The sequence below is a fragment of the Liolophura sinensis genome, chromosome 8, assembly GCF_032854445.1.
Source record: "Liolophura sinensis isolate JHLJ2023 chromosome 8, CUHK_Ljap_v2, whole genome shotgun sequence".
In the NCBI taxonomy this organism is placed as follows: domain Eukaryota; kingdom Metazoa; phylum Mollusca; class Polyplacophora; order Chitonida; family Chitonidae; genus Liolophura; species Liolophura sinensis.
The window spans coordinates 9,048,720-9,060,994 of NC_088302.1; the positions used below are offsets into that span (position 1 = coordinate 9,048,720).

Here is a 12,275-nt window from a genome sequence, read left to right on the forward strand (position 1 = left end):
GATTGATTTATTTATTTGATTGGTGTTTTGCTCCAGAATATTTCACTTATACGACGGCGTCAAGGTGGGAAGAAAATAGACTGCAGGTTGCTGGCAGACTCTTTATTTGTTCGATTGCAAAGAGCACGTGGACCACAATATGCATATGTATACACTTGGGTTAAATACTGCTTACTCTTGCCTTCATCGTGTATATAACCACGCAATTCTTGATGCATCGCAAGGTTGTGCCTAAAATGCTTAACACAGGATAGATTTACACACGACTCAAAGTTACATGTGTGCAAAAGCCTAATAATCGATGAGAAATTTAGGTAAACGGCTAAAATTTATTACGTGTGTAACCAAAGTGTACTTTTTTTGCGGTAATACTAACGTACTAACACCAGTCTCTCCTCGAAATATCTGTGCTTGGAAATATCAGTGTTTGGAAATATTAATTATTCTTTAACTGATAAATAATTTGTCATTTCAAACTTTGTCCACGTACATATTCTTGTTTTGCGTTTTTCCACATTTATGCAAAGGTCTAGTAGTAATATGAAAAACTTTTGATATTTATACAGCCTGCAGTGAAAGAAAATAACCATATTATTTTTTTTTCTTATATATTTTGCTATCAACTTTATTTATGTTTTGTTTCGCTGCAAAACGACCAATCATGGAATGGGTTTCAAAGCAACCTGAAATTAACGTCTTTATAGTAACTTTTGTATGATCACTATACAACCAATCATGAACGGACTTTCGGGGCCTCCGTGGCTCAGTCGGTTAAAGCGTTAGCGCAGCGTAATGACCCAGGAGTCTCTCACCAATGCGGTCGCTGTGAGTTCAAGTCCAGCTCATGATGGCTTCCTCTCTGGCTATACGTGAGAAAGTCTGCAGCAACCTGCGGATGGTCGTGGGTTTCCCCCGGGCTCTGCCCGGTTTCCACCCACCATAATGCTGGCCGCCGTCGTATAAGTGAAATATTCTTGAGTACGGCGTAAAACACCAATCAAAAAAAAAAAAAAAAAAAAATGAACGGACTTTCTAACTAAGCAGACCGACATCATATTATATGACGCCTTTATTATAACTTTTGCATCATTGCTGGCGACCAATTATTGAAGCGCTCTTTTAGGCAGATGGGCATAACCCCATATGACGTCTTTATCGGTAATGTTTGTGTCATTGTAGGACGACCAATCATGGAGGGACTTTCTAACCAGACGGACAACACGACATTGTGGGATCGGTATGGTACAACCAGCGCCATCTTCCATGAGTTTGCACCGACGTACGTTACCCTGGATCGCGCCGTGACGCCGGTGTGGATTGTCCTTGGCCTTGTCCTGAATCCGGTGTCCGCCTACATCTGGCTGGAGAGGCGAATCCGGAGGAATAACTCATCAGCTATCTACCTGGCTACCCTCTCCATCTGTGACTTCGTGTTCCTTGTCCTGCAGATTTTCGTGGAGCTGCGATTCTGGGGAATTTACACGTATGACGAGAAGATATGGTGCAAAGTGTTTTACCTGGCTTATTACTGGCCTCAATACCTGTCGCCTTTGCTCGTTCTAGGCTTTACCGTCGAGCGTTACATCGCCGTCTGTCATCCATTCGCCAAGGAGCGATTCTGTACGGTATCAAGGGCCATCAATACGGTGATTTCCATACAGGTCATCTCCTTCGCTCTCGCCTGCGTGCAGCCATTCGCTTGGGAGTACGCGGAGGTGACCAGTGAGTGCGGAACGTCCGAAAAGGTAGACGATTTTTATCAAGGATGGACCTTCTTTACCGAGGTTCTTGTTTTCGGTGTCGTTCCGTTGGCAGTGCTTGTATTTAATATCAGAGTATTGCTAGAGATAAAACGCATCACTAACGAAAGCGGTTCAATGCTTCCTTACCAACCTAACCAGTCCTCTAATACAGCGGCATCAACAATAACGCTGGTAAGCGTGTCATTCTATCTAATCTTAAGTCTGTTACCGGTGACCATCGTGTACATCATGGGCTTCCTTATTCACTCTGGGGAAATAAACTTAACGGATGAGCAGGTCCGGGCAGATCCAGCCTGGACAAGATACTTTAACTTTATGATTGCCCGTAAATTTGTCGAGGAACTGTGTCTTTCACATTACTGCTTCTATTTCTTCATCTATATTGCCACAGGAATGCAGTTCCGTAACGCGTTCGTCCGACTGATTTGTCAACATAAAGTCTGTCAGTCGCGTCGGAATGCCAACGTAAAATACAACGTCGTGCATGCAAACGGTGATGGAACGACATGTGTTACTGCGATTTGACGATGTCTGTGCAGAGCGGAAACCAATATGGAGATAAAGGCATGTCAAATATCGGATAGTTTTGTATAAAGCCATGTTTTGCGCGACATCTAGTGTTACACGACTCTCAACCTCTACGTGGCAAGGTTGGTTTCGATGACACATCTAGAAACTTGTCTATTGAAACGATTTTCACAGAAGACACAAATCGAATGTGACAAGATAATTTCTAGACATAGAAGGTGCAACTCTGATGTAACAAGAAAACATTTAAGCTTACAGAGAGATATAGAGGAGAAAATTCTAATATGACTGGCTAATTGTATGGGCTTGCCCACACACAGCAGAGACAAATCCGGTGTGATAATTTGCCGGGCTTGATCACAAACACAAAGGAGACAAGTCTACAGTGAGGAGTTAAGTTTTGTGCTCGCTGACAGACACAAAGGAGACAAGTCTACAGTGCGGAGTTAAGTTTCGTTGTCGCTCACAGACACAAAGGAGACAAGTCTACAGTGAGGAGTTAAGTTTTGTTATCGCTTACAGAAACAAAGGAGACAAGTCTACAGTGAGGAATGAAGTTTTGTGCTCGCTTACAGAAACAAAGGAGACAAGTCTACAGTGAGGAATTAAGTTTTGTGCTCGCTCATAGACACAGAAGAGACAAGTCTACAGTGAGGAATTAAGTTTTGTGCTCGCTCGCAATCTCAAAAGAGACAGGTCTACTATGAGGGGTTAAGTTTTGTGCTCGCTCGCAAACTCAAAAGAGACAGGTCTACTATGAGGGGCTAAGGTTTGTGCTCGCTCACAGACACAGAAGAGACAGGTCTAATGTTAAAAGTTAATTTCTGAGCCTGCTCTGTCTCGTGTTAATTTCTGACCTTACTAGCATATATAGAAAAGACAACGTTATGAGATTTTCTCTGGACTGGCTGACAGATACATATATCTAAAGAATGAGTCGATAGCTTTCTCACTGGTGGTATGAAGTATTTAGAATATGGATATGAATTGAAAACGGACATTCACACTGCACCCTACTGTAGAACACTGGTGAGGTTCTTTCAAACAACCGTCACGTGGACTCTGAAACTAGATCGAAAAAGAGTGATATATAACCTGAAACGCTCGATACTAAGAAAACATTGATAGGTAACTGTGCACTGGACAAGCTGACAGATTTAGAGGGCGTTGATAGGCTGAATGTTATCCAATTCCGTCATACCTGTACAAATCAGGTAACTCCTGTCAATAGCACTTTCGGAAATCGAGGACTAAAACCTTCATTAATGGTCAAACCGATATGACTTACTGCTACAAGGTGGTAGGACGAATCACTCCATTTACATCTTGGGTAATGAGAGGGTTTCGAGTTGAGGAGTTTCGAGCTTAGATCTATCTTACATGATGTGAGTGAAGTTAGTCTGCGGCTCGCAGTTAGCGGGTAACTCTCCATTTTTGAAACCATTCACTTAACCTTCCGCGTAACGAAGGGTTTTTGAAGTAACTCCTGTTAAAACTAGTTGGACAGTTTTGGTAACAAAACTTGCTTATCTTCGGTGTATTTTGAAATAACACCGACTTAAATTTAATTTGAGTCTCAGTTTTGAAATTGAATCATGCTAAAACAGTAGGGTTTGAAGTGATTTTAATTTAGCTTGATTTTCGGTTTTACAAATGTCTCTGTCCACAAGTTTGTTTTCAGGGCTCATGCCTACTGAATTGTGCTCTAAGTTGGCTTAATTGCATAGAAAAACCTTGCATCGACCGTGTCTGTAATACGTGCAGTGCTACCGGTTTTAGTAGCATCCCAAAGCTATGAACAACTCCGACGGCAAATTTAAACTCGACTCGTTGTCATTATTTTATTATTGTATCCATAGAGCAATAAATCCTCGAATCTGGCAGGTCCAATCAAGTGTAGTGGGTTCCAACTACTTGTAGTTGTTTTTGCATGTATATCAAAAACAAAGCTGTATCTTCATTTTAGAGAGGACAGTTCTTTAAAAATGGATGTAATATTTCTTCAATGCAAACAAAACACTAGCAGTGACATCACGGATATCCAGTCGACCCCAACAGACAACCGCAGAATCTGATGGCTTAATAGCGTTTTACTCGGTTGGAAAAATTCTAAAATATGGTCAGAATAATTTTTATGGACAGTGGTAAATCGTCTTTTATTGGAAATATACTTTCTGTAAGTGTTTTGTTTGCCTGTAAAGTAATATAAAAGGCTTACCGTCTGGAAGTTCAGGCAGTTTAAAGACGGAATGTGTAATCGGAGTCATTTGTATATATTTCTTTGTCATGCATGTCTTACAATGTATATATGTAGAGAAATAAAATTACAAAATATTGTATTTATATATTCTAACTATAAGTTTATTTATGAGAAATAAGTTGAAGATGTGCATGGAATACCATATGTATGTTTTAATTTGAGATTAAAATTTGTAGCCAAACATATTTGCTGTAACCAGTGTTAAAGGGCAGGGAATTCTTGCCTAAGCTGCAATGCTACAATGTCTTTGACCAATACCAAAAGAAAAATACCCTATGAGGTATTAAAGGATATTTGTCAAATATATGATATTCCAAATAAAGATCCTATCAGCAAAGAGATTTCCAGAATGTGTGAAAAGCTTTAATACAAATATTGACAAATAGGATGTGGTCTCGGGTGACTGAGAGCTCACTTGATTTCTTACAGAACTCTTACATTTTCTTACAGTTATTATTGAATGTTGCAAAACGATTTTGTCGAATGAAGTAATCAGAGTTAGCTGACTGATACTTTTCCATCGTTTATAGCATGCGAATAGGGGAAAATAATAGTACTTTATTCTTCACTGATACTGGAGTGATTAGAGAGCTCCAATTATTTTATTTGTATTGATCATTGTTAAACATTACACTTTTCAAAATTTTCACCTGTACAATGATTGTCAGTTATACGGTTTGATGAAACGGGAGTGGCTGGAGTTCTGACAAACCTTCCAACATGTAACATACAATGCATTCAATGAATTTTAAACTGCACAAGCGAACCGCGTTGACAGCTTACTGTCACTAAGTCCCGACAAATTTTGAAAGTGTATTTGGGCCCTAAAATAGTACAGTTCCCGTGTTGTTTTCATGTCAAGAAGTATTCGTCCAAAGCGACCATCAAGTAGCACGTGTGTTCATCAAGTATAGTACACGCGGACAGTTTCCAACAAGTAGCCGGAGTTTCCGGTCTCCAGTGTTCTCAGTGCCTTGGCCAGTATACGTGATGGGTAGAACTGGTGTGGCTGTTTAGATGGTCATACGTTTAGCTCGTTAAAGACCCCTTGACTTCCACATGTAAGAAACCTTGTCAGTAATGTTCCAAAGGCCTGTGGTTTTGCCACAAATAAAAACTGACCCCCATCGTGTAAATGAAGAAATCTTGAGTGAGGTTTTAAACTCTAATTCCATAAAAAATAAAGTACACGCGTATTGTCATCAGGTAGCTTGTCATCGGCTACCACGCGTGTGTGTCCCATCAGGTACTATGCGTGCAGTGGGTGCTGTTCTTTCGTAAGCCTGGTAAACATTTGTTTATATGATTGTTACTTTCATTTTCAAGAATTTTTCACAGTGCGGTAAAAAGAAAATACCTGGATCTCTTGTTATCATTTCTTTATGGAGTTCCGTGTGCTTGTATATTCCATATCCACAAACGTTTTTCCATCTCGTTTTGTATGGATTAAAGTGTTTCTACGGAAGGAAAGCATAAGGATGATATATTGCTAACAAGTACAGCCGAAATGGCCTTTTTTCCACTTGCGTGTTCATCAGGGTCGTTGCCTTTTCTCACAAAGCTATAAAGAAATCTCTTTGAAGATCGTTATAAATTTTGTTTTCGTAGAACTAAAGTTCAAAATCTAACAAATGTTTACCTGTATTTATAGCAATACACTGAGTACAGTTCCTTGTCTAAGTCTTCGACAATGCATTTGTTTTTTTTTTCTGTTTAAGTTTTTTGTTATCAGACATTGCTATCGTCTTTGTGGCCGTGAGATACAATCATACTGTAAGTTAAGATGTTTGTGCAAGAAATTACACACAATATTGACAAAACTTATTAACAAATAACACTGATAAAAATTTTACATATATGGGTTCTTGGATAAAGGATACGAAATTCGCCTACAAGAAAAAGCTTTCTCTGCTAGGTTAAAATTCAGGTTTAAATCCGAGAACAATACTAAAATTGGATCACTAATCAGCAAAAGACTAAATAATAATGGATAGATACAAAACGACTGTTGACTTGGTTTGTAACAAATGACTGTTTAAACAATTGCTGAACTTAAATCGGTCAGCATTAAAATGCTGTGCAGAGCGTTTGAATTAACATCCCCGATCGCTTGTTTGCTCTCGCATTGTGCTTAAGAAATCGATAACTCTTCCAAATATTCGCGAAATCAGATCTGTGTTGTTCTGACTGTAGAAATGCTTCTTTTATTGTACATTTGATTGAGTACTTTGACATATCCGCAGACGTATAGAGTATATTGGTCAACTTGTCACACTGGCTTACTGACCTTAGGAAAGCCCTTTGTTCTTTATTATGGATTATGGAACGTTATGGATTCTATGAACAAAACCTTACATGTTCTGGCTCAGACAATGGCTAATGGACACAGTTCCTCTTTGAATGTCTAGTGTATAAGCAGGGGGTTTTCTGGAAGACGTACCAATAGTGTGCAAGTCACAACGCCAAGATCATGGGGATGGGGCATACTGTAATGAGGCGGTGTTTGAGCTGTAATTTTAGCGTTAGTAAACATTTTTAAAGGATGTGAAGATATGGCTTTGGTGCATTGTTCTGCCCTAATGGGTATGCTTATTTATTTATTTTTATACTTGATCCTTGAGCGGTAGCCGAGGTGTTTACCATGTCAGCTCGGCGCAATGACCTAGAATTGCCCTATAAAATGCAGTCGCTGTGATTCAAGCCCAACTCATTCTTGAGTACGACCTACAACACCAATCAAACAAATAAATTGATTGTTGCCTAATGCTATACCCAAGGATTTTTGTCAGTAACTTGTCAAATGCTAGGGGTTCCCTTCGCTCAAATCCTCCACCCGTTAGCAAATGATATACACAAATGACCTCTCCGGCCGCATGTAGGAAGACCTGCCAGCAACATGCGGATGGTCGTGGATTTCTTCCGGGCTTTGCCCGGTTACCTCCCACCATAATGCTGACCGCCGTTGTTTAAGTGAAATATTCTTGAGTACGGCGTAAAAAACCAATCAAATAAATAAATAAACATGCAACAACAGTTACTAATAATATAAACTAAATTTACTGCAAATTAGATAACGCGGGTATTGACACAAAGCATATGCATTCCGTGCGCACAAGTCAAAGCGAATCAAAACGTTACTGTTCAGTGCTTTGTTTTGTTTCGGATTTACAACACTTATTTCCATATCCTCTTGTGACTAGGGGGCCTCCGTGGCTCAGTCGGTTAAAGCGCTAGCGCAGCGTAATGACCCAGGAGTCTCTCACCAATGCGGTCGCTGTGAGTTCAAGTCCAGCTCATGCTGGCTTCCTCTCCGGCCGTAAGTGGGAAGGTCTGTCAGCAACCTGCGGATGGTCGTGGGTTTCCCCCGGGCTCTGCCCGGTTTCCACCCACCATAATGCTGGCCGCCGTCGTATAAGTGAAATATTCTTGAGTACGGCGTAAAACACCAATCAAAAAAAAAAAAAAAAATCTTGTGACTACTTCGTTGGCCTGTTTGTTAGAGTGTTCGCCTGGAAGGCGGGTTATTTGGGATCAAACCGGGTGTCGTCATACCAAAAACTTTAAAAATGTTACTTGTTGCTGCCTTGTTTGGCGCTCAGCACTGAGAGGTTAGAGCAAGGAAACATTTACCCAGTGTCAGTATAACGTGGTGTCATATCTGGTTCATCGGCATGATACTTCAGCAGAGGCCGCACTTTGAAGACACAGGGTATGTAGACAAACCCATTGTCCCTCGTCATATGACGTAAAACCTAAGCATACATACATATGTTTTTGTAAATACTCTGTCTTGTGATGAAGAAGACACCGGAAAATAGAGTTTTCCGAGGGCTTACTGAATACTTGACTGTTTTACGTCATATTCATGAATTTTTCACTTATATGACGGGAGCTACGGGTGAAGAAAACTGGGGTGCCCGGAGTAAACCAAAGGCCTTTTGTAAGTCACCTGACAAACTTTCCAGCCACGACGGAAACAGTAAGAGGTGGATTCGAACTCGCAACCTAATTGGTCAATAAACTGATTGTCGCGGCGAACTAGCTTTCTTTAGTTAAAAAAGCGACCATAAGAGGTGAATTAGAATAATAGAAATAGAATAATTTCTATTCCTACTCTGAGGTATTTATTTATTTATTTGATTGGTGTTTTACGCCGTACTCAAGAATATTTCACTTATACGATGGCGACCAGCATTATGGTGGGTGGAAACCGGGCAGAGCCCGGGGGAAACCCACAACCATCCGCAGGTTGCTGGAAGACCTTCCCACGTACAGCCGGAGAGGAAGCCAGTATGAGCTGGACTTGAACTCACACTCTGAGGAACGGTTGAGGGGCTTATGTGGCTGTAAAGTGTAGACTAGATAGGGAACAAATGGTGATCTATTTTTGCCAATGTTGTACATTTGTCGGTATATTATAAACGCACCTTAGGATTTCTAACCGACAATCCAAGGTTTGTTATCGATTAATCAATCAATCAATCAAATTGGTATGATGATCCAATTGCCGTTAATAAATGACGAAATCAAGAAACGAGTTCGTCATACATGTGCAGCCGTACCAACAGATAAATGGCTTAGTTTAACGTCCCAGAGTTGACCAATGAGGAGACAGCATTGTATATATCACAGGTAAAATTCCACATGGCATGTACAATGTAAGCGCCTTTGTTGTTGTTGTTATCCCAAGATGTTAACAGGAAGCCAGTCTGATTCTATTCAATATTCATCTTATTCAGTATTTATAGGCATGCAAATCAAGTCACGTGAAGGCGCTCAACCAATCAACGTTTGGTGCAATCGTGACGGATTTGGCAATGCAATAACTGCGTATGTGTACAATGACAAGTTCCAGGAATAAGAGAAGACACCCAGTGGATGTTCCTGCTGTCCAAAAGGACCTTTTATACAAGGGTCAAAGTAACCTGATAAACACAGCATTGCACCTTTTGATTATCTTCAAACCTACTTTGATAGCAAGCACTTAATGACCTGTTTGAAGGTTCCCGCTATTGGAAGGACCGCACAACATCCACAGTTAATGTTCCTATTTTATACAAAGTTTATACAAGTAGTACTAGCTTATCTACATGGAATACAATAAAATATGCTCAAACAACAGCAAACTATTACATCATGTTAAACAGCATAAAGGAGAACATTGCAACGCAGAAAACCACTCCTCGTTTCCAGTGGCGACTGAAACGTTGTAACTGTACGTGTGTCTGTGGTTTCTAGGTAGAATGAGAATCTATGCATCGAAACAGGCATTCGTATACCAGCCGTCAACCAGTAAGGACGTTCCAAATCAATACCGGCAAGACCAAATCCAAAAAACGACGTATAACACAAACAATTAAAGAACCAAGAAAGTATATAAAGTACGAAAATAGGACAGAATCATGCAAAGAGAATCAGTCAACAGTTTTCAACGATGCTGGAAAGATGCAGGATATGTTCTAGGCGACTGAGTGAAATCAGTATTCAAATCGTTTACTATCCTAGAATATCAGTTATGGATAACAAAATCTGTATCTCAGTTGCGCCTTCATTTCAACTGTTCAAAAATCCAATCTAATTCAACACGATGAACATACATGCACGGCCTCCAATCCCAAGTTGAGCGGAATTAGACCCATGGATCAACCAGAGATTCTCGACGCTCTGTCCAAATTTACTTACAACACAATTATGCTCATTGTAAAACTTAAGACCTCATTGTAAAACTTATAATCACGATATTACAAAGCTGAACTGGGTCATTGCAGTTGGATGAGGTTCAGCTTAGTTAATAGGGACTTCGCAATTCTGAACACGCTAACCTTCTCAAGTTCTTTCCTGATCTTCAAGGCTATTTGAAGTATCGAACTTTGGTGGATGAATGCCGACGCCTTTATTAATGGTGTATGGGGCATGTCTCCTCAATTTCAATCTGGCAATGATGGTTTGTTTTGTCACTTAGCCACTCAGCTCGGTCGGCTCCATGCCTCCTATGACGTTAATAAGAGAGCCTGACGGTCTTATTACATACATCATTGTTATTCTTCGGGATCTAGCTCAACTGCTCCAATCGCTCCATCAACAAAGAAATTTAAAACAGCGAGAGTCTGGAAGAATATCAGTGAAACACGCCAGATAATACAGCTGCGACTGCTAAATCTTTTCGTTTAATTTTGCAATTTACACCAAGGATAAGACATGCAGACGTATTTAAGACACCATTCAGGTGTCTATTGAACGTATGTTTTACGTTGTCCGAACAAGGCAGTCGTTTACGTGGTCGTGACAAGGTCTAATTGACGAATCTCAAGTAAATCTTCGGAACTGAATATTACCTCAACAGTTAAGCTGCCGACAGAGAGAATGACAAAGATCATGATGTGACACTTTCCATTCAAGACTAAGAGTTAATTCCATTTTGCTGTGTTTACTGACTTGTTCATTTCATCTACACTTTACTCCAAGATACCTGTATGGAACGGACGTTGGGTTTATAGGTGAATCGAACAAAAAAAGCAAATGTCGAAGGCGTCACTGAAGATACCAGCCTCTACGCGACTTTTCTGTTTCGAACACATTATTGGTCTTCAGAGAATGACGCTTTATATAGCTGAGCTAGCTGAGGCACAGATTTTATGTTTTCAGTGTCAAAAATCAGAAGGTGGTTGACACAATAACATCTTAACAAAGGGCAAGGAGAAAACTAAAATAATTGGTTTTGTCATTTTAACGTCTATCTGTGGTTCTCATACCTTTCGAACTGAACTGGAAATATGTGTATAGTCCAACATGTATTAACCTGCTCACAAGACCAGACATCAATTATAATGATGTTAAAGTCCCCTGATTTCATTTCTTTTGTGAAATGTTTTGTGAAATTAGCGAGTTCAATGTAAGTGAAATTATATACAGTTGAACAGTAATCTTGGACAGAATGCGCAAAGGTTAAACACTGTATAACTGAAGTCGTACCAGTACTGAACTTAAAATACTGGACATGAATATTGTTCGTCGCGGCCCAAAATAGAGCATTAGGAGACATGTCTGGCGTTAACAACGCACCTAAAAATAACTGCGCGTGTTACAGCTTGGTCAATGCCATTGTCAACGAAGAGTCACAAGAAAAAAACTTGGAGTACATTTTACAGCCAAAGTCATCCATCAATACGACAAGCTGAGAGTATACATACTTATCTAGGAAATGAATTCCTGGAATATTAACTTCGATATTACCAAACGTGCATCCTTTCAGCGGATTGAAGGAAGGATCAGCCAGACGGCGTCAAATACTGGACAACAAAATATAGACGTAAAGCTTGATGAACGACAAATGTGTGTGACGTTTGTAATTTCACAAAAAGCTTTTTATTGAGTACGAACGTGTTAAAGTTTTCTTCCTACTGACTACATACTTAGAGGTCGAATATAAGCGTTGAGCGTATTACATCAACAATGAATAATTCGTGAAGAATTCAAAGTTTGCCACAAAGAAGGCTTTTATTCAAAGTTTCATCAATGTAACAGCTATAGAGCACTTAATTAATGGCTCAGCAGGCGCAATAGCTTGTCGCCGAGGTTTTGCAGGGATATTAATTTACAACCCCATCGCTGTATTTTGGGGAAAGACCATTATGGATCGTCACAATCTCTAAAGATTTCAACAGTTCCAATTCTTCGCTGCTTTCAGTCACGCTGTGGTGTTTTTGATTCGACTGATTAATTGA

The 12,275-nt window shown here is 40.0% G+C and overlaps 1 protein-coding gene across 1 annotated transcript; it reads left to right on the top strand.

Moving 5' to 3' along the window:
- Positions 1-1,190: 1,190 nt before the first annotated feature.
- LOC135472542 (FMRFamide receptor-like) lies at positions 1,191-4,883 on the top strand. The gene has a single exon (XM_064752093.1). The coding sequence runs from the start codon at positions 1,191-1,193 to the stop codon at positions 2,286-2,288; it is 1,098 nt and encodes a 365-aa protein (XP_064608163.1). The 3' UTR covers positions 2,289-4,883.
- Positions 4,884-12,275: the final 7,392 nt, after the last annotated feature.

Coding starts and splice junctions, on each gene's coding strand:
- LOC135472542 (XM_064752093.1), top strand. CDS start 1,191: ATGGAGGGACTTTCTAACCAGACGGACAACACGACATTGTGGGATCGG.